Source organism: Triturus cristatus, chromosome 11, assembly GCF_964204655.1.
Source record: "Triturus cristatus chromosome 11, aTriCri1.1, whole genome shotgun sequence".
Taxonomy (NCBI): domain Eukaryota; kingdom Metazoa; phylum Chordata; class Amphibia; order Caudata; family Salamandridae; genus Triturus; species Triturus cristatus.
In genome coordinates, this window is record NC_140594.1 from 663,635,226 (window position 1) to 663,663,056 (window position 27,831).

Below are 27,831 nucleotides of genomic sequence, written 5' to 3' on the forward strand. Positions count from 1 at the left end.
AGAGTGATCATCCTGGGAGACACACATCTGACATTGGTAGAACTACTTCGCTAATAGACTAAGCTGTAATTTCCACTGAACATCTTCACCTCAAACAATATGGTGATTGGATACTTGTTCGGAAGTGATCATAAATACCAGAGTCTAACTTTATTCTATATCAAGGAAAAATGGTGATCAGATATAGTGTATGAATAATATAAGGGCTGTTTGATCAACAGTAATGAAAAGGGCAACAGTTACATTGTTGGCCGATCACTTAATCTCTCTCAGGCAGTAAAACTAAAAAACTCTCCTATAGGAATACGAAAGATTAATATGTGCTATTAGACAAACCGTGGCCCCATCAAAGAAAGAAGAATATCGTCTAAGGGATCGAAAGAGATCTTCAAAAGAGAAAGCAAAAATCCTGTTGAATAAGAATATTAGGGGGCCTTTTAAAAAGTATGCAAAAACGAGATTAAACACCATAGAAAGGAGGATCAGAACAAACGTAAAAAGATTGTTTGGAATGAAAAAGAGAAAGTGTGGACAGAAGCGATAACAGCCCTCAGACATAGGAAAATTGTTCTGGAAAATTGTAAGCAAAACAAAGGATATTGAAGAACCTCTAGTCACGGAAGAGAAATGCTGCAAATTTATAATGAGCTCTACAGAGTAATAAAAAAAAGTGAGTAATGAAATCCGAAACCTTGTGCTATTTAAGCTAAATTTACAGTGCCCCATTACTCAAACGGACTTTGAAAATGTAATACCATCTGTAAAGGAAGTTGAACTAATTATAAAAAGTGTGCAAAGTTCAGAGGCACAAGAACCAGATGGCTTATGTGCCGACATATTAAACACACTACACAGGGAATGAACAGAAATTCTAACCCCAGTCTTCGGAGCCATAATAAAGGGTCATGACACTGCTGTTTCCTAGAAGGGCAGTATAAGGGTGTCAATGAATAAAAAAGGTGCATGCTCTTCCTCTACAAACTCTAGTTTAATGTTTGGATATACCCGGCAAAGTATAAACTAAACATTTGTTAAATTTCTTTAGAGGAATGGGTGAGAGAAAAAGCACTTTTACCTAAGACCCAGCTTGGATTTAGGAAAGGTGGATGGGTGTTTTGCACTAAAATTATTTCTGTAAGATCACACTGTTAGGAGGAGGGAGCCAATTTCTGCTGCCTATATCGATCTATCCTCTACATTAGATGTCATAAACCGGGAGCACTTCTAGAAGAAAATGTTAAATCAAAATGATCTTACTAGTCCTACTGAAACTGATAAAGCAACTATATGATGGTCATGGATGTCAATTCACCAAAATGGCAAGGGTACCGGAAGTGACATTGCATGCCATTTGACCTTTACTTTGACACACACGCTTACACATACTAACACATTCACACACTCTTGTGTGTAAAAACACTCACACCCGAAGCATGCATACAACATACATTCAACATCCTTTTTTATGTACCTTAGCTTCCAGATAGGGTCATATTCCAGCGAATGTAGTCTATTTTGTATTACACCAATAGTGAATAACACTATTCACTATTTGTATATAGAAAAATTGACAGAAACCAGGCAAGTGGAGCTCCAACCAGCATCCATTAGGTAGAGCTGCCCCCGTGTTCCAGGCACTGATTTTGGCACTTCTGAGTCCAGGGGTCACAATAGCAGAGCCAAAGGGTAAGTCTGGGGTCCCAAACTGCGACCCCTGATTGAAGTCTAGGATGATGGTGCATAGACAAGAGTGGTAGCTGGTAATAACAGATGACCGACTAAAAAAAGTCATACGCCGAACAGGCTACATCAAGGCTGTATGCTGGCACCTCTCCTCTCCTCTATACATACATTGCAGACACACCCAAGGCTTTAAATCATATACAATCTTTCTCCCCAAAATTGGAAGGGGGGCATATCTCTTCAATATTTTATGCTGACAATACGTTTCTACTGGATTTGCCCCCAGTTGGCCTTCAACGGTAACTAAATGCTTTTGCAGAATACTGTGATAATGATCTATTTAATATCTAAAAAGCGAAAATGACTGTTTTTACATCAACTGAATTGGAAACCAAAAATGCACTGTTGGCTTAGGGGTGAGGAACTGCAAACAGTGTTGGAGTATAGATATTTAGGTATGGTTTTTAAGTATAATCACATTTTTAACTAGTACAATATACTGAATGCGTCAGATGGCTCACTCGACAATTGATTAAACAGCATCTACAATTAAAAGCCCAAATTCCATAGTTGGTAAACCTAAAAAGGATACTGGCAAATTTGGATGCTAATATAGAAGTATAGTTGGGTGAAGGAACCGCACAAAAGAGGAAGCATTTATAAACATTATGCTGCAGACAAAAGGCCATAATGAAGGACTTCGAGGACTGAAGGGGCAGGCCTCAACTTTCTCATCTCTTGGATACGACTGTGTTTGCACTATTCTTGAAAAACACAAAAAGATGTTCGGTGACCAGATGGATGCTGAAGCTAAGACTAGGTCAAGTGCTGGCTTTTATAGTATGGAAGCCGATGGTTGGAAATTGTGACTACGATTGGTAATCCAAGCACATGTCCTTTTTGCCAATTGAGTACCTTGTTGACTTGTACACGTGATTATTTTTTGTACAACATTTGACTACGTAAGGAAAAAAAAATATTGCTTCCAGTGTTTAGAGATTCGCTGAGTGAAGAAACTGATCATTTGTGAAGAGATGTGACAACATAAGACTTCACCTGGGGAAATTCCTTTATACTGTAAAGGACAAACTGGCCAATTTATAATAATTTGTTGCCATCTAAAGCTCTCCAGATCAATAAAGCTAAGTATCAGCTAGTGAATTGGAGGCATACGTTCAATTTAAGGAATTGCACTAGGCACTGTGCACTTTTTTTTTATACAGTCATTTTTTTAAATCAGAATCATCTTTTTAAATCCTAATTTGAGCTGTAGGTACAAGGATGTTTGTACATATGAGGTGTTTGCACCAGGTTTTTGGTTCTTTCTGAAATTTTGTTTCCATGGTTTATAAAGTATTTTTAAATGTTACAACTGAATTTGACAGTGGATGAAGCATCTGATTAATGAATAAAAGATGTACAGTCATAGGATATAAAGAGAGAATATTTTTTACCTTGCCACAATTGTTTAGACTTAAGGGTGATGGAAGTGATAAATGTCTGGATGAAGAGGACTGTTAAGAAGAAAGAATAGCAACAATACATTTAGTAGTCATAAGATAGTTATTTTTCACAGTGATTTCATGGCACACATGATCTTGAATCTTCTTCATAATAGTATTAAAATAATTTCTATATGGAGTTAAGGCTACAAAGAATATGCAGCCTGCACTTTATTCAAACTTTCGCTGGCGTAATGAAAGAATTTCTGGTTTCCCCATTTTAGCTAGGCTAACAAGATGGGAGGAGAAAGATAATAGAAGGAACTATCAAAATTATTGGTCTGGCATTAATTCTTTACAGAGGCTTCTATATTTTTAATGGACAGATGAAATGTTATACAGAGTGTAGCGGTGGGTAGGCTTCCTGGGGCATGTTATGATTGAAAGTATAAATTGGATCAGTTTGTTGTTTTTTATCTCGTGACCTGTATAACTTATTTAAACTTGAAATTAAACATTTACATATTTGGAGTTTTTTTTTTTTTAGATGCAAATGATAATTGACAGCTTTCTACATTTTTTTTTGTAAATTTGGCTTGTGTGTGTTGATTGTAATATGTATTTTGCCATGTCTGCAATAGATAAAGAAAAAAAAAAAAGAAAAAATCAAAACAAACTGTTGTGTTTCTTTGCTGCAACATTTTTTTATATTGGTATTTTATGTCTTATGTTTGGAATAAGCTAATAAAGACCAGATTAAAAAAAAAATTGGAAAAAACCATGGTTAATTAAGGGCGACTTCAATGCCACTTAATGAACTCGATGCAGGTTCTATGCGACAGCAGGAGTAGGATAGCAAACACAAGGAGGTGATGGACGGAGTGCTGAAACTTTTGAGACACTCACCTCAGTCGCATATCTGTGTTGAATCCATCATCATTATTTAGCTCACTTTGCCACCCCAGTTCAGACCCAGCTATATGCAAATCAGTCTTGACCCTGTGCCTTATGGGAACAGTCCAGACCGAACTGCCAAGCCAGGTCTTCCCTGGACCGGAAACAAGAATCCTGGGACCAGTTTCGGGGCAACACCCCTGATCAGCCAGGCTAGCTTGAATACAGTGGTAAAGTGAGCAAGGGACCCACGTCAGGGCATAGCCTGTCAACTTATGACAAACAAAGCAAACACAAGGAGATGATGGACAGAGCGCTGAAACTTTTCAGACACTCACCCCCAGTCACAGAACTGGGTTGAATCCATCATCATCCTTTAGCTCACTTTGTCACCCCAGTTCAGATCAAGCTATATGCAAATCAGTCTTGACCCTGTACCTCATGGGAAGAGTCCAGATGGAATTCCCAAGCCAGGTCTTCCCTGGACCAGAACCAATGCAACTTGGGACCGGTTTTGGTTGGCAGGGTATGCCCAGATGTGGGTCCCTTGCTCACTTTGCCACTGGGGATTGCCCCGGGATTATAACTGACGCCCTGTGTACACTGGGTTTTGCCGACTGTTAAGTGGAGAAGTGCTTTACACAGCGGTAAGTGTAAAAAAAAAAAAAGCAGACTGGTGGGGAAACACCAAACACAATCAAGGGCAGTGGTGGGGAGAGGGAGGGAAGAGAAGAAACAGACTGGGGTAGAGGGGTGAAAGATAGCAGCAACATGGAGAAGAGAGAAGGCAAAACTGGCATTACAGTTGCGACTGCAGCTCCTAGCCTGCTTGCAGCTCTGCCTTGAATGTGCGGCCCGGGGCTACAAACTACTAAAAATGTAAAATTAGGTTGCCTTGTCATTTTGGGCAGCAATTGCCGTTCATGATCTAACCACTTTTTTTGCATGCATGCATTTTAGTGCTATGTGAGTATGTGTACAAATATGCATAGTTTATGCAATGGGCTGTGTGTACACATGCATATAAGCATTTTCTACATCTACACTGGTGGGGAAAAGCGGAGGAAGGCGAAGGAAGGCTAGGGTCACTGAAACCAAGAGAGTCTTCAAATATGTTGACAGTAAGGTACAAAGCTATTTTTGGATTAACCAGGATTCACATGACTGCCAAATAGGTTGTGACGCCTTCACATCGTGTTATTAGTCAACCGTACGTTGCATTCTGGGACTTGTAGTTTTTGCCCACCACGAGAATTAGCTAAAAATCACACCAATCAGAGCACAGTTGACACAAAAACCATGACTGAATGGGCCCCCAGGACCTGTGGTTACACTGTAAACTCTACAGCAATCTGTACGCAGTATGCTCCTCAAGCCCCAGTGCCACTGCACCAAGAATAGATATACCCCTGGTGGACAGGCTGTGTCATGTATGCCATGGTATGGGCCATGCACGGACGCATTCTGGGAGGTCCTCCGTGACGTCTGCTACCCACGCATTAGCTATCACTGGCTGGGCCATTGGTGCAAGTTTGAAGTGACCGCAAGATGGCACATTTCTTGGAGCCTTTTGTTATCTGGTTGTCTACCACTTTGTCGAACTGCGCTGGACACACACCGCCGCCAAGGGTGGGGCTGGTGATGGTGCGCCCCTGGTCAATCTATGGGGCTGGTAATGGAGCGCCCCTGGCCAATCGATCACTGCGCAGTCAAACAGTCAAGTCAGACTCTTCCAAATTCCTCCATTCAAAAAGTGTTGGGGAATCTGTATCCATCGGAAAATCCCCAGTTTCCTCCCTTTTAGCCAGTAATTAACCACTGAACCAATTTGCAACTTATTCTAAGTGCCCACCTTCTCCCCCAAGGGCCTGCAACTTGGGGTATGCTAGCAAATTATTTTGAAAGTTACCTCACTCCCACCACTCACAAAACAATGGAGCAAGACCTGTTAATTCCTTTACCTGATGGCCTCTCTCTATTCCCCTCAAACTTAGCTGGACAGCTGCAGTTCTTTACTAAACACCACTCACTGTTTTGTTTTTCCTCGAGAAGGTGCAGAGCCTTGCAGACTATGGTTTTCAAGACTGTCCAAGAGATTTCCTACGAAGCTGTTTTTCAACATACAATAAGCGGAGGGAGGGTAGAGAAGAAACAGATGGGGGCAGAGGGTATAAAAAGAAAAGCAGCACCACGGATCAGGGAGACCGCTTGAAAACACAAGTATTTTTATTTAGTGCCTGAAAAAAAAGGAAAAAAAAATAGCTCCAAAAACCGGGTGCAGTGTAAGGAGACATGTACTTGGTACATGCACTATGGGAGGGCCAAACACAAGAAGAGTGCATGACGCTTTCATACCATGACAAATGGCATCAAAGAAAATGATAGCGATGCTGAAGTTCACCAATGGTAGAGATGGGCGGGCTGTAATCCCACAGATGAAACACAACACGTCTCATCACGACAGCGCATGCGCTGTCTAGCCGAGACCTAAAAAGTTACAGGCCAATAAACTGACAGAGAAGGAAAACAGACAGGCCAAATTACAAAGAGCTGGTCAGACTTGTGATGTGGTCCTGTCAATTAAGTACATAAGAGCTCTTAACTATTGCAAGTATATCTGAATCTGGTTGTGAAAGTAGACTGGAAACTCTATTGCATGACTGAGCTGTGTTGTGATGGAAAAGTCCTCCGCATGGTAATAGACATGCACTCCTGGCTCTGTGCCCAGATGTACTAATGTCTGGATTCTTAATGCTGATTTTAGTTGTCATGAGCTAACACAGGTCATGCATGTGCTCCATGACAAAGGCCCGTCTTTCGGAGTGCAGTCTTATTTGACAGGCAGGGGTACCCAAAGCGCTACCCTCATAGTGGTGGAAGGCTACATACAGCCTTTACCAGGAGTTATGGTTACTTTAGTTATTATAGTACTTTTTTAAAAAATAACCATGACAGCGCAGTGGGTGTGTAGTGAGAAACTTTTTTGGTGCTCTAATGACACACATGAAAATCAGTGATCAAAAATGTGTATCATAAAACAAGACCAACACAGCCCATTTATTCTATATACAATCATTAAAAGAGTCCGTGGTGGTAGTCGACGTTTCGATCATGTGGTTCTTAGGCACAGGTTCCGGAGGGGCCTCCGAAGAGGATTCTTCAAAGGCAAGCCTTTTCTTGCGTGGGAGTGCCTGACTGGAAAGGAAGTTTCACAGCAATCTTGCTGGTGACAAGGAGGATAAAAGAAATGTTTCTGCCTGGTGTCATGCTCGACTTGTATGGAACCTCTGTAGTGTGGATGCCTCCGACTCCTTAGATCCTGCAGTCAAAGCTTTTGGCATCAACTGATCTTTGGTGCTGGCTTAAGGGTGTGTACTCGAAACACAATTCATGTGTAAGCCGAGAAGATCAAAGCCCTTGGATTTAGTAGGGCTCAAGGATCGGCAAGGCTCATCGGCCTTCAGATGAGGCTTGATACACTTCAAAGCCTTCTCTCAGTGTCAGAATGCATCAGAGGACCTAGAGGAGGCAGTCATTTTTTGTCAGAGCTCGGGGTTCGATGCCAGACTCCTTCAGGAGCAGTGCTCTACCTCAGCAGAGGACTTTTAAAACAACCTTCATTAGATGGCACATTTTTGGAGACAGGTTTACGATGATCCAGGACATTTTCTTTGATCGAGGGCCAGAAGCATTTGGTGTCTGTTTGAATTTCTCCTCCTAATCGAGCACTGATTCGCTCGAGGATACCATCTGCGGGGTGATCTGCTGGGGTTCCAAATGGACCAGAGTCATCGCCTTCTTTGGTGCCAAAGGGATTTTGTGTGAAAATGCCAGGAATTACAGAGGATGCTAACTGGTTCATTTTGAGGTGTTCACAGTACCTTCCCTAAGGAAACTTATGGTCAACTTTGAGAGGAAGGTGAAGCAGAACTTGCAGGAGGTGTTGCCGTGTTTGTGGGAGAATTACAGATGACAGACGTCATGGTGATCTGACCACAGAGAGTTCAATTTACAATATGGGCAACATTGGAATGGTGTCAGTTTCTCCAGCCCTTCCAGTCTGCGTTCTACACTGTTGATGGTCAAAGGAGGACAAACAGTACCCAAAGGGGGCAGTGTAACGCCAAGTGTTCAGGTAGTCTGCGGTCCACCAAATATGTGCGGTGAAGTAGAGCAACAGAGGCGCAGCATGGACTGTTCTTCCAAAACGTCTGTGTTGAAATGTACCACGGGGGCCCGAAAAAACATGTAAGGAACACAATGCACTTTGAGACGTCTTGGTGTACACACAGACCCAATAACAAGCACAAAACAAAAGGATAAATAATCCAAAATGGAGTCCTACATAAGCATTGTGGACCAAGTGTGGACTTACTGCAATTTCATGGCTTAAAAGATTTCTTCGAAGAAAAAAACTTGCAAACATCTGAGCCCAACACTAGATGGCAGGTGTAAGCATAGCATGTGAATCTAAAGCCAAATATGCTAGGAACAAGGAACTTGCTCATTTTATTAGCAAAAGTCTCAGAAAAAAATGTCTAGATTTCTGTTCGAATTTCTTTAGTAAATTAAAACAATAGTAAGCAGAAAAAACCCTTCACTATTGATATCCTCATCTAAGGCAATTTCGGATTTCATCCACACCTCCCACAACCTCTATGTCCAAACTCCTGAACATGACCAGTTCAAATGTATTTTTTATGTAGTTTTGAAAAGTACAAGTGTACCATCCTTACTGCCACAGTACCAGCATTGTGCCTAATCTTTTAAACCCCCCCCTTGTATAGCTTGTCGGGGGCACCTAGGGTTTGTGCAGACGGTGGTGTCGCACTTGTTTAAACGGATTAGCTATTTTCTTCTTGGTGATAACAGCTTATTCCTTTTGAGAATGTTTCTTGTGTCTGCTCTTCATCTCTTACATCTCAGTCATGTTTTAGCTTTTTCATTACTATCAACCAGTGCAGTATTCGATTCATACTTTGTGGATTAACTTCAAACTATATAGGTTTTTGAATACAGACCACTGTTTCAACTGGAAAGAACAGATCAGTTAGCGCATACATGGTTATTCATTGAATTTATCTTAAACAGCAATCCGTTTGCAGTAAAATATTTCAAACACATTAACTCTTACTGGTGACTGGGGTGGCATTGTTAGGTGTGTCCGCTCGAAGATATTGTGTGGTTTGAGTGGAGGGCTGAGATAACCCTTGGGAGCTTCCACTGTCGCTCATGCTGAAAGAGGAAAAGGCAAAAACAGAATATTAGTCAACTAATATTTTGACAATTATGCAGAAGTATCTTTCTTCATAAGGGGCATCCAACATAAGCAAGGCTAAATATACTACAGATAATCACTACAAGCATTCATACAAGTATTAGCTCATAATTCACAGGGGAAGTTACATTAGCCTTGGTTTCATCATAATTAAAGTCTCCAAACTTTGCAAATGAATGTATATATGATGATTCCTTTAATGATTTTAATGCTAGCATACACCTTTTGGGACATAATGCTATTGTTCCAGTTTATTACTAGGTAGGTTTCAAAGGTGCTAGCTTTCAGCACAGGTAGATTTGGTGGTACTTTCAGGCAACCCTTGGTGCAGCAGAGGTAAGAAGGTGCACCAATAAAACATTAGTGGAAGGAGGTGAGTCAATGACCATGACTTACTTATTGGTATGGAAATGTTCCCAGGGAACAATTGGGAAAGGCCAACACAATAGGAATGGGTGCTTATTTACAAAAGGAGAAATTCAATCAAGCAGGAGTGGCAGCAAGCTAGATGTTTTAAGCATGAGGTTGCAATCTTAGAGTTGATTGGATAGATGACAAGGTTGACAGAATGACATCTTATTTTGATGACCTTGGTGACTGGAGATGTTAGAGTAAGTTAGCAGCAGCTTGGGTGTGACGAAAAAATACTGGAGGCACTGAGCAGCGCCACTGAATTAAACACTTTGAGGCAGTTGTGTTTGTGTTAATGTTTTGCAAGCAATTTAGTTAATGCCTGGTACAACGGAGTGCCGCGAGGCAAAAAATGAACTCGTATTGGCAACAATAATCAACAATGTCGTGGCCTTAACCCCTTCGATGCTCATGACGGAACCGCTCCGTCATGAGCACAACCCCTGGGGGAAGCGCTGGCGCTTCCCCCCTGGGACATCGATCTTGCCCCCACAGAGGGGGATGGCAGCGGAAGAGTTTCCGCTCCCACCCCCGACCCCCCACGCTTCCCCATGATGTCAGCGCGCACAGCGCTCGCCGACGTCATGAGGAAGCGCTGGTATGCCTGGAAGCCATTTGCTTCCAGGCGTCCCAGCAGGAGGAGGTAGATTTTGCTCTCCGGTGGGGAAGCGGGGGGGATTTTTTTTTTAAGTATTGAGGCATTGGGGGAGAGTATTTCCTCTCCCCTGATGTCTCAATACACGGCATTCCTGCAGCACGATCGCGCACAGCGTCGCGATCGTGCTGCAGCAATGCCCCCAGAAAACCCTACTAGGCACCAGGGATTTATTTTGCATGGGGGGGCATATTGTTGTCTGCTGTTTTCTGCCCCGCCCTTAGACAAGCTCACCCGATCCCTTGGGCAAGTTTACCCCCATTTTTGCAAAGTCCTATTAGAAGGCCCATCTGGCAGATTGACCAATTGGGTAGTGACAGTGTGTTATGTTAATTCTTTTATTTTTTGTGAATTTCAATTGTAATGCTTTTTTTCTCCCTTTTTGTTCTAGTTGAAAGCTTTTACTCTTTAGACTGTTACAGGTCGAGGTTTCGTTACTTTTGGTTCTGCGGTTTGTGTAGTTGCTTGTGTTTGGTAAGAGACTTTTTGTACAATGTAAATCTTTTTCATTTCTCTGCATGAATGTGTTTTTTGCAAATGATGTAAGAATTGCAGTATGTTTCGCTTCTGTTTTTTGAGTGTCAAAAACGTTTTGCATTTGTGCTCGATGTGTATGTTCTTTTGTGAGTAATTGTTTTTTTTTTTCTTTCTTTCTAGTGGGATATCGTTTTTGCGGTCTCTGCAGAGTAGGTGCTGGTGAGTGTAGTGGTCTCTTGCAAGTGAATCGTATAGTTTGAGTATATTGATCTTTGTGATAAAGGCACACATTTTTTTTTTTTTAACTTACTTATTTTGCACAGTGTTGGTTGTTGTTGACTTGTTTGTGCAGTTTCCTTTCTTAGTAAGGATAATGGCTAGCCGCAGGATTACTGCTCAGCAGGTTCTTGGTATGCTTTTTGAGTCTTCCTCTGACTGGTCCAGAGACTGACTCTGATTCTGAGGTAGAGGTGGGAGGGGAAGATTCAGGCAGTGAGTTTTCTCTCCACATGGCATCATCGGATGAGGAAGCTACTCTTAGTGCGGATGAAGCTAATCTTAGTGCAGATGAAGTGCCAGTGTTAGAGGAGGACACTGATTGGCCGATAGTGCGGCAAGAAGCATCTGGGCTACAGCCTGGGGCTGCAAGGCTCCCCATTGGTATAGTGCCGCAAGATACATCTGGGCTGCAAGGCTTCCCGTTAGTGTAGTGCGGCAAGAGGGATCTGGGGCTGCAAGGCTTCCCGTTGGTATAGTGCGGCAAGAGGCATCTGGACTTCAGCCTGGGGCTGCAAGGCTTCCCGTTGAAAGTGCGGACGTCTGGGTTGCCTCAGGGATGGTGCAGCCAGCATTGCCAGACTTTACTGGTGTTCCAGGGTGTAGAGTGAATACTGAAACCTTTTTGCCGATAAATTTTTTTCAGTTTATGGATGATGTATTTTTGGCAGAGATTGTTGAGCAGACTAATTTGTATGCCTATCACTTTTTGAGGGACAACAGTGCCGGCCTTAAGCCCCACTCTAGAGCTACCCGGTGGACTCCCACAAATCTGGATGAGATGAAGTTCTTGGGTTTAACTTTTTTGATGGGCTTGCTAAGGAAGCCATCATGTCTTCATATTGGTCTACTAGTCCCTTGATGGCAACTGCTATATTTCCGGCAGTCATGAGTCATGATCGGTATTTGCTTCTGCTTCGGATGATGCATTTTGTTGATAATGGTTTAGCGTTGCCACGAGATCACCCTCATTGTGACCGTCTTTTTAAGATTCGGCCTGTCCCTGATCACTTTGTTGATCGATTTTCTGAGATTTATTCTCCACGGAAAGAAATAGCAGTGGAGGAGTCTTTGGTGTTGTTCAAGGACCGCTTGATTTTTAGGCAATACATTCCTAGTAAGAGGGCACGTTATGGAACTAAGCTGTATATGGTGTGTGACAGTAGGACTGGATATGTCTCTAATTTCAGGGTGTACACCGGTAAGGAATCCAGGATTAACCCCCCTGGTTGTCCGTCCACTTTTGTAGTGACTGAGAAAATTGTGTGGGAACTTGGTAGAGGATTTTTTAGCAAAGGCCACCATTTATATGTAGATAACTTCTACACTGGTGTGCGGTTGTTCAGGGAATTGGCCAAAGTGGACACTGTTGCTTGTGGCACAATCCGCTCTAACCTTAAAGGTTTCCCAAAAGAACTTGTTTGTCAAAAGCTTGTGCTGGGACAGTGCAGTGCGTTGCGAGGAGCTTCTAGCTGTGAAGTTTTCAGACAGGATAGATGTCTACATGCTGACTACCCTACATGATGAAAGCACTTCACCTGTGACTGTTTGGGGTCAGGTTGCTGAAGTGCGCAAAGCTGTGTGCGTTTTAGACTATAATAGGCACATGGGTGGTGTTGACAGTAGATCAGAGGTTGGAACCTTATGCTGCTCTTCGTAAGGCTTACATTTGGTACAAGAAGTTGGCTATCCATCTTTTCCACTTGGCAACCTTTAATGCTTTTGATGTGTTCCAGGATTCTTGTCCTGAGTCAAAGATGACTTTTGCTAAGTTTCAGGAGTCTGCAATAGGCAGCCTTGTTTTAGTGGAACAGGCAAGTGTTTCTAGAGTTGGAGTGGTGGAGGATGTTGCTAGATTGAAAGATCGCCACTTTCCTGATCACATTCCTCCCACACCCTCAAAAGACTTTCCCAGTAGGAGATGTAGAGTCTTTTGGTGAAGAGGTATGCGGAAGGAGACTCGTATGTACTGCCCCGAATGTCCTGCTAACCCTGGGCTGTGTGTGCCTGCTTGTTTTAGAATGTACCACACGCAAAATAATTTTTGGGAGCATCCATGATTGGTAAAGTGACCTGCCTGCCCTCTATTGTTTAATATTTTTTGTTCAGTTTCAAGGTTGGCATTTGTGTAGTGTATTTAGTTTCAGTTTTTATGTTAGTAGATTTGTATCTATTTGCAATTTGTTTGTGATTTCTTATTTATATAAAAAAAAATCCTAAATGTGATGGCAGTGTGCGCGGACTGGCGCTTGGCTGGCGGTGTGGTGTGCGTGGACTGGCGCTTGGCTGGCAGTGTGCGCGGACTGGCGCTTGGCTGGCAGTGTGCGCGGACTGGCGCTTGGCTGGCAGTGTGCGCGGACTGGCGCTTGGCTGGCAGTGTGCGCGGACTGGCGCTTGGCTGGCAGTGTGCGCGGACTGGCGCTTGGCTGGCAGTGTGCGCGGACTGGCGCTTGGCTGGCGGTGTGCGCGGACTGGCGCTTGGCTGGCGGTGTGCGCGGACTGGCGCTTGGCTGGCGGTGTGCGCGGACTGGCACTTGGCTGGCGGTGTGCGCGGACTAGCGCTTGGCTGGCGGTGTGCGCGGACTGGCGCTTGGCTGGCGGTGTGCGCGGACTGGCGCTTGGCTGGCGGTGTGCGCGGACTGGCGCTTGGCTGGCGGTGTGCGCGGACTGTCAATGACCATGACTTACTTATTGGTATGGAAATGTTCCCAGGGAACAATTGGGAAAGGCCAACACAATAGGAATGGGTGCTTATTTACAAAAGGAGAAATTCAATCAAGCAGGAGTGGCAGCAAGCTAGATGTTTTAAGCATGAGGTTGCAATCTTAGAGTTGATTGGATAGATGACAAGGTTGACAGAATGACATCTTATTTTGATGACCTTGGTGACTGGAGATGTTAGAGTAAGTTAGCAGCAGCTTGGGTGTGACGAAAAAATACTGGAGGCACTGAGCAGCGCCACTGAATTAAACACTTTGAGGCAGTTGTGTTTGTGTTAATGTTTTGCAAGCAATTTAGTTAATGCCTGGTACAACGGAGTGCCGCGAGGCAAAAAATGAACTCGTATTGGCAACAATAATCAACAATGTCGTGGCCTTAACCCCTTCGATGCTCATGACGGAACCGCTCCGTCATGAGCACAACCCCTGGGGGAAGCGCTGGCGCTTCCCCCCTGGGACATCGATCTTGCCCCCACAGAGGGGGATGGCAGCGGAAGAGTTTCCGCTCCCACCCCCGACCCCCCACGCTTCCCCATGATGTCAGCGCGCACAGCGCTCGCCGACGTCATGAGGAAGCGCTGGTATGCCTGGAAGCCATTTGCTTCCAGGCGTCCCAGCAGGAGGAGGTAGATTTTGCTCTCCGGTGGGGAAGCGGGGGGGATTTTTTTTTTTAAGTATTGAGGCATTGGGGGAGAGTATTTCCTCTCCCCTGATGTCTCAATACACGGCATTCCTGCAGCACGATCGCGCACAGCGTCGCGATCGTGCTGCAGCAATGCCCCCAGAAAACCCTACTAGGCACCAGGGATTTATTTTGCATGGGGGGGCATATTGTTGTCTGCTGTTTTCTGCCCCGCCCTTAGACAAGCTCACCCGATCCCTTGGGCAAGTTCACCCCCATTTTTGCAAAGTCCTATTAGAAGGCCCATCTGGCAGATTGACCAATTGGGTAGTGACAGTGTGTTATGTTAATTCTTTTATTTTTTGTGAATTTCAATTGTAATGCTTTTTTTCTCCCTTTTTGTTCTAGTTGAAAGCTTTTACTCTTTAGACTGTTACAGGTCGAGGTTTCGTTACTTTTGGTTCTGCGGTTTGTGTAGTTGCTTGTGTTTGGTAAGAGACTTTTTGTACAATGTAAATCTTTTTCATTTCTCTGCATGAATGTGTTTTTTGCAAATGATGTAAGAATTGCAGTATGTTTCGCTTCTGTTTTTTGAGTGTCAAAAACGTTTTGCATTTGTGCTCGATGTGTATGTTCTTTTGTGAGTAATTGTTTTTTTTTTTCTTTCTTTCTAGTGGGATATCGTTTTTGCGGTCTCTGCAGAGTAGGTGCTGGTGAGTGTAGTGGTCTCTTGCAAGTGAATCGTATAGTTTTTGAGTATATTGATCTTTGTGATAAAGGCACACATTTTTTTTTTTTAACTTACTTATTTTGCACAATGTTGGTTGTTGTTGACTTGTTTGTGCAGTTTCCTTTCTTAGTAAGGATAATGGCTAGCCGCAGGATTACTGCTCAGCAGGTTCTTGGTATGCTTTTTGAGTCTTCCTCTGACTGGTCCAGAGACTGACTCTGATTCTGAGGTAGAGGTGGGAGGGGAAGATTCAGGCAGTGAGTTTTCTCTCCACATGGCATCATCGGATGAGGAAGCTACTCTTAGTGCGGATGAAGCTAATCTTAGTGCAGATGAAGTGCCAGTGTTAGAGGAGGACACTGATTGGCCGATAGTGCGGCAAGAAGCATCTGGGCTACAGCCTGGGGCTGCAAGGCTCCCCATTGGTATAGTGCCGCAAGATACATCTGGGCTGCAAGGCTTCCCGTTAGTGTAGTGCGGCAAGAGGGATCTGGGGCTGCAAGGCTTCCCGTTGGTATAGTGCGGCAAGAGGCATCTGGACTTCAGCCTGGGGCTGCAAGGCTTCCCGTTGAAAGTGCGGACGTCTGGGTTGCCTCAGGGATGGTGCAGCCAGCATTGCCAGACTTTACTGGTGTTCCAGGGTGTAGAGTGAATACTGAAACCTTTTTGCCGATAAATTTTTTTCAGTTTATGGATGATGTATTTTTGGCAGAGATTGTTGAGCAGACTAATTTGTATGCCTATCACTTTTTGAGGGACAACAGTGCCGGCCTTAAGCCCCACTCTAGAGCTACCCGGTGGACTCCCACAAATCTGGATGAGATGAAGTTCTTGGGTTTAACTTTTTTGATGGGCTTGCTAAGGAAGCCATCATGTCTTCATATTGGTCTACTAGTCCCTTGATGGCAACTGCTATATTTCCGGCAGTCATGAGTCATGATCGGTATTTGCTTCTGCTTCGGATGATGCATTTTGTTGATAATGGTTTAGCGTTGCCACGAGATCACCCTCATTGTGACCGTCTTTTTAAGATTCGGCCTGTCCCTGATCACTTTGTTGATCGATTTTCTGAGATTTATTCTCCACGGAAAGAAATAGCAGTGGAGGAGTCTTTGGTGTTGTTCAAGGACCGCTTGATTTTTAGGCAATACATTCCTAGTAAGAGGGCACGTTATGGAACTAAGCTGTATATGGTGTGTGACAGTAGGACTGGATATGTCTCTAATTTCAGGGTGTACACCGGTAAGGAATCCAGGATTAACCCCCCTGGTTGTCCGTCCACTTTTGTAGTGACTGAGAAAATTGTGTGGGAACTTGGTAGAGGATTTTTTAGCAAAGGCCACCATTTATATGTAGATAACTTCTACACTGGTGTGCGGTTGTTCAGGGAATTGGCCAAAGTGGACACTGTTGCTTGTGGCACAATCCGCTCTAACCTTAAAGGTTTCCCAAAAGAACTTGTTTGTCAAAAGCTTGTGCTGGGACAGTGCAGTGCGTTGCGAGGAGCTTCTAGCTGTGAAGTTTTCAGACAGGATAGATGTCTACATGCTGACTACCCTACATGATGAAAGCACTTCACCTGTGACTGTTTGGGGTCAGGTTGCTGAAGTGCGCAAAGCTGTGTGCGTTTTAGACTATAATAGGCACATGGGTGGTGTTGACAGTAGATCAGAGGTTGGAACCTTATGCTGCTCTTCGTAAGGCTTACATTTGGTACAAGAAGTTGGCTATCCATCTTTTCCACTTGGCAACCTTTAATGCTTTTGATGTGTTCCAGGATTCTTGTCCTGAGTCAAAGATGACTTTTGCTAAGTTTCAGGAGTCTGCAATAGGCAGCCTTGTTTTAGTGGAACAGGCAAGTGTTTCTAGAGTTGGAGTGGTGGAGGATGTTGCTAGATTGAAAGATCGCCACTTTCCTGATCACATTCCTCCCACACCCTCAAAAGACTTTCCCAGTAGGAGATGTAGAGTCTTTTGGTGAAGAGGTATGCGGAAGGAGACTCGTATGTACTGCCCCGAATGTCCTGCTAACCCTGGGCTGTGTGTGCCTGCTTGTTTTAGAATGTACCACACGCAAAATAATTTTTGGGAGCATCCATGATTGGTAAAGTGACCTGCCTGCCCTCTATTGTTTAATATTTTTTGTTCAGTTTCAAGGTTGGCATTTGTGTAGTGTATTTAGTTTCAGTTTTTATGTTAGTAGATTTGTATCTATTTGCAATTTGTTTGTGATTTCTTATTTATATAAAAAAAAATCCTAAATGTGATGGCAGTGTGCGCGGACTGGCGCTTGGCTGGCGGTGTGGTGTGCGTGGACTGGCGCTTGGCTGGCAGTGTGCGCGGACTGGCGCTTGGCTGGCGGTGTGCGCGGACTGGCGCTTGGCTGGCGGTGTGCGCGGACTGGCGCTTGGCTGGCGGTGTGCGCGGACTGGCGCTTGGCTGGCGGTGTGCGCGGACTGGCGCTTGGCTGGCGGTGTGCGCGGACTGGCGCTTGGCTGGCGGTGTGCGCGGACTGGCGCTTGGCTGGCGGTGTGCGCGGACTGGCGCTTGGCTGGCGGTGTGCGCGGACTGGCGCTTGGCTGGCGGTGTGCGCGGACTGGCGCCTGGCTGGCGGTGTGCGCGGACTGGCGCCTGGCTGGCGGTGTGCGCGGACTGGCGCCTGGCTGGCGGTGTGCGCGGACTGGCGCCTGGCTGGCGGTGTGCGCGGACTGGCGCCTGGCTGGCGGTGTGCGCGGACTGGCGCCTGGCTGGCGGTGTGCGCGGACTGGCGCCTGGCTGGCAGTGTGCGCGGACTGGCGCTTGGCTGGCAGTGTGCGCGGACTGGCGCTTGGCTGGCAGTGTGCGCGGACTGGCGCTTGGCTGGCAGTGTGCGCGGACTGGCGCTTGGCTGGCAGTGTGCGCGGACTGGCGCTTGGCTGGCAGTGTGCGCGGACTGGCGCTTGGCTGGCAGTGTGCGCGGACTGGCGCTTGGCTGGCAGTGTGCGCGGACTGGCGCTTGGCTGGCAGTGTGCGCGGACTGGCGCTTGGCTGGCGGTGTGCGCGGACTGGCGCCTGGCTGGCGGTGTGCGCGGACTGGCGCCTGGCTGGCGGTGTGCGCGGACTGGCGCCTGGCTGGCGGTGTGCGCGGACTAGCGCCTGGCTGGTGGTGTGCGCGGACTGGCGCTTGGCTGGCGGTGTATTTGGACTGGCGCTTGGCTGGCGGTGTATTTGGACTGGCGCTTGGCTGGCGGTGTATTTGGACTGGCGCTTGGCTGGCGGTGTGCGCGGACTGGCGCCTGGCTGGCGGTGTGCGCGGACTGGCGGCTGGCTGGCAGTGTGCGCGGACTGGCGCTTGGCTGGCGGTGTGCGCTTGACTGGCGCTTGGCTGGCGCTTGGCTGGCGGTGTGCGCGGACTGGCGCTTGGCTGGCGCTTGGCTGGCGGTGTGCGCGGACTGGCGCTTGGCTGGCGGTGTGCGCGGACTGGCGCCTGGCTGGCGGTGTGCGCGGACTGGCGCCTGGCTGGCGGTGTGCGCGGACTGGCGCCTGGCTGGCGGTGTGCGCGGACTGGCGCTTGGCTGGCGTTTGTACTGGCGCTTGGCTGGCGGTGTATTTGGACTGGCGCTTGGCTGGCGGTGTATTTGGACTGGCGCTTGGCTGGCGGTGTATTTGGACTGACGCTTGGCTGGCGGTGTATTTGGACTGGCGCCTGGCTGGCGGTGTATTTGGACTGGCGCCTGGCTGGCGGTGTGCGCGGACTGGCGGCTGGCTGGCGGTGTGCGCGGACTGGCGCTTGGCTGGCGGTGTGCGCGGACTGGCGCTTGGCTGGCGGTGTGCGCGGACTGGCGCTTGGCTGGCGGTGTGCGCTTGACTGGCGCTTGGCTGGCGGTGTGCGCTTGACTGGCGCTTGGCTGGCGGTGTGCGCTTGACTGGCGCCTGGCTGGCGGTGTGCGCGGACTGGCGCCTGGCTGGCGGTGTGCGCGGACTGGCGCCTGGCTGGCGTTTGTACTGGCGCTTGGCTGGCGTTTGTACTGGCGCTTGGCTGGCGTTTGGACTGGCGCTTGGCTGGCGGTGTATTTGGACTGGCGCTTGGCTGGCGGTGTATTTGGACTGGCGCTTGGCTGGCGGTGTGCGCGGACTGGCGCCTGGCTGGCGGTGTGCGCGGACTGGCGGCTGGCTGGCGGTGTGCGCGGACTGGCGCTTGGCTGGCGGTGTGCGCTTGACTGGCGCTTGGCTGGCGCTTGGCTGGCGCTTGGCTGGCGGTGTGCGCTTGACTGGCGCTTGGCTGGCGCTTGGCTGGCGCTTGGCTGGCGGTGTGCGCTTGACTGGCGCTTGGCTGGCGCTTGGCTGGCGCTTGGCTGGCGGTGTGCGCTTGACTGGCGCTTGGCTGGCGCTTGGCTGGCGGTGTGCGCTTGACTGGCGCTTGGCTGGCGCTTGGCTGGCGGTGTGCGCGGACTGGCGCTTGGCTGGCGGTGTGCGCGGACTGGCGCCTGGCTGGCGCTTGGCTGGCGCTTGGCTGGCGGTGTGCGCTTGACTGGCGCTTGGCTGGCGCTTGGCTGGCGCTTGGCTGGCGGTGTGCGCTTGACTGGCGCTTGGCTGGCGCTTGGCTGGCGCTTGGCTGGCGGTGTGCGCTTGACTGGCGCTTGGCTGGCGCTTGGCTGGCGGTGTGCGCTTGACTGGCGCTTGGCTGGCGCTTGGCTGGCGGTGTGCGCGGACTGGCGCTTGGCTGGCGGTGTGCGCGGACTGGCGCCTGTCTGGCGGTGTGCGCGGACTGGCGCCTGGCTGGCGGTGTGCGCGGACTGGCGCCTGGCTGGCGGTGTGCGCGGACTGGCGCCTGGCTGGCGGTGTGCGCGGACTGGCGCCTGGCTGGCGGTGTGCGCGGACTGGCGCCTGGCTGGCGGTGTGCGCGGACTGGCGCCTGGCTGGCGGTGTGCGCGGACTGGCGCCTGGCTGGCGTTTGTACTGGCGCTTGGCTGGCGGTGTATTTGGACTGGCGCTTGGCTGGCGGTGTATTTGGACTGGCGCTTGGCTGGCGGTGTATTTGGACTGGCGCTTGGCTGGCGGTGTATTTGGACTGGCGCTTGGCTGGCGGTGTATTTGGACTGGCGCTTGGCTGGCGGTGTGCGCGGACTGGCGGCTGGCTGGCGGTGTGCGCGGACTGGCGGCTGGCTGGCGGTGTGCGCGGACTGGCGCTTGGCTGGCGGTGTGCGCGGACTGGCGCTTGGCTGGCAGTGTGCGCGGACTGGCGCGTGGCTGGCAGTGTGCGCGGACTGGCGCGTGGCTGGCAGTGTGCGCGGACTGGCGCGTGGCTGGCAGTGTGCGCGGACTGGCGCTTGGCTGGCAGTGTGGTATGCGTGGACTGGCGCTTGGCTGGCAGTGTGGTATGCGTGGACTGGCGCTTGGCTGGCAGTGTGCGCGGACTGGCGCCTGGCTGGCGGTGTGCGCGGACTGGCGCCTGGCTGGCGGTGTGCGCGGACTGGCGCCTGGCTGGCGGTGTGCGCGGACTGGCGCCTGGCTGGCGGTGTGCGCGGACTGGCGCCTGGCTGGCGGTGTGCGCGGACTGGCGCCTGGCTGGCGGTGTGCGCGGACTGGCGCCTGGCTGGCGGTGTGCGCGGACTGGCGCCTGGCTGGCGGTGTGCGCGGACTGGCGCCTGGCTGGCGGTGTGCGCGGACTGGCGCCTGGCTGGCGGTGTGCGCGGACTGGCGCCTGGCTGGCGGTGTGCGCGGACTGGCGCTTGGCTGGCGTTTGTACTGGCGCTTGGCTGGCGGTGTATTTGGACTGGCGCTTGGCTGGCGGTGTATTTGGACTGGCGCTTGGCTGGCGGTGTATTTGGACTGGCGCTTGGCTGGCGGTGTATTTGGACTGGCGCTTGGCTGGCGGTGTATTTGGACTGGCGCTTGGCTGGCGGTGTGCGCGGACTGGCGGCTGGCTGGCGGTGTGCGCGGACTGGCGGCTGGCTGGCGGTGTGCGCGGACTGGCGCTTGGCTGGCGGTGTGCGCGGACTGGCGCTTGGCTGGCAGTGTGCGCGGACTGGCGCGTGGCTGGCAGTGTGCGCGGACTGGCGCGTGGCTGGCAGTGTGCGCGGACTGGCGCGTGGCTGGCAGTGTGCGCGGACTGGCGCTTGGCTGGCAGTGTGGTATGCGTGGACTGGCGCTTGGCTGGCAGTGTGGTATGCGTGGACTGGCGCTTGGCTGGCAGTGTGCGCGGACTGGCGCCTGGCTGGCGGTGTGCGCGGACTGGCGCCTGGCTGGCGGTGTGCGCGGACTGGCGCCTGGCTGGCGGTGTGCGCGGACTGGCGCCTGGCTGGCGGTGTGCGCGGACTGGCGCCTGGCTGGCGGTGTGCGCGGACTGGCGCCTGGCTGGCGGTGTGCGCGGACTGGCGCCTGGCTGGCGGTGTGCGCGGACTGGCGCCTGGCTGGCGGTGTGCGCGGACTGGCGCCTGGCTGGCGGTGTGCGCGGACTGGCGCCTGGCTGGCGGTGTGCGCGGACTGGCGCCTGGCTGGCGGTGTGCGCGGACTGGCGCCTGGCTGGCAGTGTGCGCGGACTGGCGCCTGGCTGGCAGTGTGCGCGGACTGGCGCTTGGCTGGCAGTGTGCGCGGACTGGCGCTTGGCTGGCGGTGTGCGCTTGACTGGCGCTTGGCTGGCGCTTGGCTGGCGGTGTGCGCGGACTGGCGCTTGGCTGGCGGTGTGCGCGGACTGGCGCCTGGCTGGCGGTGTGCGCGGACTGGCGCCTGGCTGGCGGTGTGCGCGGACTGGCGCCTGGCTGGCGGTGTGCGCGGACTGGCGCCTGGCTGGCGGTGTGCGCGGACTGGCGCCTGGCTGGCGGTGTGCGCGGACTGGCGCCTGGCTGGCGGTGTGCGCGGACTGGCGCCTGGCTGGCGGTGTGCGCGGACTGGCGCCTGGCTGGCGGTGTGCGCGGACTGGCGCCTGGCTGGCAGTGTGCGCGGACTGGCGCCTGGCTGGCAGTGTGCGCGGACTGGCGCCTGGCTGGCAGTGTGCGCGGACTGGCGCCTGGCTGGCGGTGTGCGCGGACTGGCGCCTGGCTGGCGGTGTGCGCGGACTGGCGCCTGGCTGGCGGTGTGCGCGGACTGGCGCCTGGCTGGCGGTGTGCGGGGACTGGCGCCTGGCTGGCGGTGTGCGCGGACTGGCGCCTGGCTGGCGTTTGTACTGGCGCCTGGCTGGCGTTTGTACTGGCGCCTGGCTGGCGTTTGTACTGGCGCTTGGCTGGCGGTGTATTTGGACTGGCGCTTGGCTGGCGGTGTATTTGGACTGGCGCTTGGCTGGCGGTGTGCGCGGACTGGCGCCTGGCTGGCGGTGTGCGCGGACTGGCGCCTGGCTGGCGGTGTGCGCGGACTGGCGCCTGGCTGGCGGTGTGCGCGGACTGGCGCCTGGCTGGCGGTGTGCGCGGACTGGCGCCTGGCTGGCGGTGTGCGCGGACTGGCGCCTGGCTGGCGGTGTGCGCGGACTGGCGCCTGGCTGGCGGTGTGCGCGGACTGGCGCCTGGCTGGCGGTGTGCGCGGACTGGCGCCTGGCTGGCGGTGTGCGCGGACTGGCGCCTGGCTGGCGGTGTGCGCGGACTGGCACTTGGCTGGCAGTGTGGTGTGCTTGGCTGGCGGTGTGCGTGGACTGGCGCATGGCTGACAGTGTGGTGTGTGTGTGGACTGGCGTTTGGCTGGCGGTATGCGTGGACTGGCACTTGGCTGGCGGTGTGTTTGGACTGGTGTTTAGCTGGCGGTGTGCGTGGACTGGCTCTTAGCTGGTGGTGTGTGAGTAGTGACTAGCTGCTGGTCACTACACAAACTGGTAGCCAAACGCCACTCAACGCAATCTGTGAGCTGGTGTGGTTGCTGTGTCAGGAATGTGGGCGTATGAAAATGATGGGCCCTTGAATGGCGCTGTCTGCTGGTGTGAGAGTTGTAATGCTTTGCCGGCGGCTGGCGTTGTGAATGGTTTTGTATGTGTCCCACGTATGAAAGGTGTATGAATGGCCTGTAAAGAGGTTGGTGCCTTGTCGTGGCTTTACAGCTCATGAGCTGTGAGTCAATGGTTCAGTTTCTCGTCCTTTCAATTGACAGTGCATTTCATTTTTGTGAAATCTCTGGTTAATACAACTGTATATACTGAACCCTCACTCACCCTCGTGCCAAATCCAACCAGTATGTATGTGTGCTTGAGGAATTGGTGGTTGTGCATAAAAATGTGTCTTTTCTGTTTTTGTCAAGCAGGGTGTACCTTGTCCTTTTTTGTGAATGTTGTAATGTGTTGGTTTTGTGCCTGGAGGTGTAAATGGTCTTGTGTGCATCATGTATGTAAGGTGTGTGAATGGTCTGTAAAGCGGTTGGTGCCTTGAAGTGGCTTTACAGTTCACAAGCTGCAAGTTACTGGTTCAGTTTTTTGTCCATTCAAATATTGACAGTGCATTTCATTTTGGCGAAATCTCTTGTTAATACAATTTTATATACTGAACCATCACTCGCACTCCTGCCAAATCCAACCAGTATGTGTGTGTGCTTGAGGAATAGATGGCTGTGCGGTAATCTTTGTCTGTTTTGTCTCTCTGCCAAGCTGTACATTTCATTTAAGAATAACCTAACTGTAGTTTTTGTCGTAAACTAAACACCCATGGGAGTGCATGGTGATGTCTCTCTTGTGGATCCCAACAAGTTATCTTACCCACAAAGTCCTGCAAACCTCAAAATGGGACTGACATTTTCCTTGCATTATTGTGCCCAACTTTTCACACGGCGGAAAGTAACAATACATTTCCAACCCCTCTACATTTCTCCAAGTATCCCAGTGATTTTTTTTCAGCTAAGATTGAGGTTTGCAGAGGATTCTGGGCAAGGAAACGTTGGGGGATCCATGCAAGCCATACCTCCCTGGAAGCCCCCGGGTGTCTAGGTTTCAGAAATGGGTGAGTTTGGTAGGTTTCCCTAGATGGCCGCTGAGCACGGGGCCAAAAACCCAGGTGACACCCCTTGCAAAACCAGGTGGTTTTGAGATAGGCAATTTTGATGTCACCTCACTACGTTTTGGGCCCTTGCATGTCGCGGGTACTTGGGCCTCCCACACAAGTGAGGCACCATTTTTATCGGGAGACCTGGGGGAACGCTGGGTGGTGGGAAATTTGTGTGAGCCCAGTGATGCCACACGTTTCCACGCAAAAATGGAAGAAAAAAGTGTTTTTTCATCTACAATTGAGGTTTGCAGGGAATTCTGGGTAAGGAAACGTTGGGGGATCCACGCAAGCCATACCTCCCTGGAAGCCCCCGGGTGTCTAGTTTTCAGAAATGTATAGGATTGCTAGGTTTCCCTAGGTGCCGGCAGAGCTAGGGTTCAAAAACTACAGCTAGGCACATTGCCAAAAAAGGGTCTTTTTCACTGCGAAATTGACATGTGACTTTGTTGCGTTTTGCGCCGTTTCCACTCGCGGGCACTAGGCCGGCACACACAAGTGAGGTACCATTTTTCTCGTAGAACTTTGGGGAACGCGGGGTGGGTGGAAATTTGTGGATCCACGCAGATTCCAGAACTTTCCACCACAGAAACGTGGGGAAAATGTGGTTTTTGTGACAATTTTTTAGGTTTGCAAGGGATTGTGGGTAACAGAACCTGGTGGGAGACAGTCAAATCTCCCCATCCTGGATTTCCCTGGGTGTCTAGGTTTCAAAAATGTATAGGTTTTCTAGGTTTCCCTAGGTGCCGGAAGAGCTAGTGTTAAAAAACTACAGCTAGACACTTCGCAAAAAAAGGGTAAATTTTCATTGTGAAAATGTGGTGTGTTCACGTTGGGTTTTGAGCCATTTCCTATCGTGGGCACTATGCCTACCCACACAAGTGAGGTACCATTTGTATCGGGAGACTTAGGGTAATTCAGATTTGTAAAGCAATTGTTATTACCTATTGATTTTTTTTTTTTTTGCAAATCTGTTTTTATTGAGTTTAAATCGTAGTACAGGAGTATATCGTACGGCATCACATTTCACATACATTGAGTCAGAAACTTATACAGGCTAGTAAATCATGCCAACTGTCAAGAGGGGGGGGACAACCTGGTGTCTGTTAGCGCGCCCACCGCCGCCCTCTTGAGATCCAGTCGCTTCACCCTTAGTAGTTCCGATGTCATCTCGTGGGGAGGGGACAACCCCACCACCCACCAGCCATTGAGCCGTACATGGAAACTAAGCTCGCCTACACAACTGAGGCATCAATAAAGTCGAAAAGGTTACATGCAATACAAAAGGGAGAACCCATAACAAAGGCAGCGTTTACAGTGATGCGTATGGTGTGCTCCTACCCCCTGCTCACCCCGACCCCCCCCTCGAACTCCAGGAGCACCCCTCCAAGCCCCAATGGGCGCAGATATCCCCAAGTGTTCCCAGACGCCTCATCTATGGGCCAGTGATAATGGGGGCTATGCTGTCTCGCCAGCGAGGCTGCCTACACTGCGCCGCCGCTTGCGCCATTGCCATCCTGCCTGGCCTCACCCGTGCAGTCTGTGGTACCCTCCCCCACCGAGCGCCGAAACTCAGCAAGCAACTGTTCCCAGCGGTCCGCCATGGGCTCCCTCCGCAGCCCCAGTGTATCCTCCCTGCGGATGGCCGTCCCCTCCGCTCTGGCTCATGCCTGAAACGATGAACTCCAGGCCCTCGCGTACGGCGGGTCGGGTGCCTTCCATCTCCTGGTAATGAGGCGCTTCGCCACCACAAGCCCCAGGTCCAGGAATCTGGACACTACCTTGTCTTTGGGCGATCTGGTAAATTGGTGCAAGATGTGTTCAGGCCAGTCAAAGGGAACGCTGCGCCCCACACTCCCCTGCAGCTGCCCACTAACCGCCCTCCAATAGGCGTGCAGCACAGGGCAGCCCCACAGCATGTGTAGCAGCCCCGCCCCTAGCTCGCGGCACCGAGGGCAGAGCGCATCAGCGCGGTGGAAGTACCTATTAATCAGCTCAGGTGTGAGGTAGTCCCTGTGGACTATGAACAGCTGGATTTGACGAAACCGCAGATTGCGGGGGATACGCACTGGGCTCTTGAGCACCCTCTCCCACTCCCTGTCAGTCAGCGGCCTCCCCAGGTCCAGCTCCCACTTGCCGCGGAGTGGGCCTAGATCAACCGCCGCGTACTCTCGCAACGAGGCGGCGAACCAGCGGACCAAGTGCCCGCCCCTTCCCATGACATGCAGATATTGCATGGTTAGGTGTTGGGCAGGCTCTGTGGCCATGCTCCCCCATTTGGCGGTCAGGCTCGCCAGTAGTGAGCGGTGCAAGAGGAATCGGCCAGGTGGGAGCCCGTCCTCCTACACCAAGGTCTCGTACGGTGTCAGCTCACCATCCCTGTATAGGTCCCCCAGCGTGTGCACGTCCGCCGCCCACCGGCCCGTCAGCACGGGGGCCGCGAGCCCCCCCCCCCACCTCCAGGAGAACCCTCTAGGGGTATCGCCGGCGCATATGGTACTACTGCGCGCGTGAGGTACAAGGCCCTCCTAAAGCACCTGTGCGCCACAGCTAGGAGGAGCGGCAGCGGTCCCGCCACCGCGGCCAAGGGGTGGAACAGCCCTGTCACACGCTCCAGCGAGTAGGGGGCAGCCTCCGTGGCTGTGTCATCCCTGCCCCTGTCGGCCAACCAGCGGGCGATCCATTGCAGCTGTGCCGCCAGGTAGTAATGCTCAAAGCAAGGCGCCGCCAGACCACCCCTGTCCGTCGGGAGGAAAAGCTTTGCTAGCGCTAACCTGTGCCTGGCGTTGCCCCAGACAAAATCCCGCAGCATCCGGTTGAGCCTGCCAAAAAAGGCGGGTGGGACGTACAGTGGCAGGTTGACAAAGTAGTACAGTAGACGAGGGAGCATGACCATTTTGGCGAGCGCCACCCTGCCCGTGGTTGTTAGCGGGAGCGTGTTCCAAAAGGCCACCTGCGACCCAAGCGCCGTGACCGCCCTCCCCAAGTTGCCATCAAACAAGTCAGTTGGGCATCGATAAATGTTCAGGCTGTAACCCGGGTCCGCAGTCTCCTCGCTGAAAGCGTACAGACAAGATTTACCTGCGTTCACGCGAAGCCCCGAAACAGTGGCAAAGGATCGCAACAATAGGGCCAGCCGCTCCGGCATACTACCTACGTCTCTAACGTACACCAGCAGGTCGTCCGCGTAAAGCGACACCTGATGAACCGCGTCTCCCAGTGGTATACCATCGCCCAGGGTCGTCCGCAGAGCCTCCGCCAGGGGCTCCATCGCCAGGGCGAACAGCAGCGGGGACAAGGGACATCCCTGTCGGGTGCCCCGGCCCACCGGCACCGCCTCTGAGACATGGGGCCCAACCGAACACGGTCTGTGGGGTTCCTGTAGAGTAGGTCAACCATCCGGAGGAAGTCCCCATCCAGTCCGTACTGCAACAGCACCGTGGACAGATATCCCCACTCCAAGCAATCAAACGCCTTCTCCAAGTCGAGGAGGAGGCACCCTGCTCTGGGCCATTTGTGCACTGCCTCACCGGCCACCCTAAAGTATCGTCTGAGATTGAGCGACGTGGACCTCGCGGAGACAAACCCGTTCTGGTCAGAGTGCACCAGGTGCGGGACCACCGGTGCTAACCGATCCGCTAGGGCCTTCGCCAGTATTTTGTAGTCGACGTTGAGCATCGCCAAAGGGCGGTAGGAGCCCAGGGCCGTGG

The 27,831-nt window shown here is 51.2% G+C and overlaps 1 protein-coding gene across 2 annotated transcripts in view; it reads right to left on the reverse strand.

Moving 5' to 3' along the window:
* The window catches only part of RYK (receptor like tyrosine kinase), a 734,028-nt gene that overhangs the window by 318,528 nt on the left and 387,669 nt on the right, over positions 1–27,831 (reverse strand). The window contains exon 7 of one of the 2 annotated variants that reach the window (XM_085634236.1): positions 9,154–9,254. In XM_085634236.1, the coding sequence (XP_085490362.1) occupies positions 9,154–9,254 (101 nt within the window). Of the gene's footprint in view, positions 1–9,152; positions 9,255–27,831 lie in introns of both variants that reach the window. The other variant, XM_085634235.1, reaches the window with a different exon arrangement.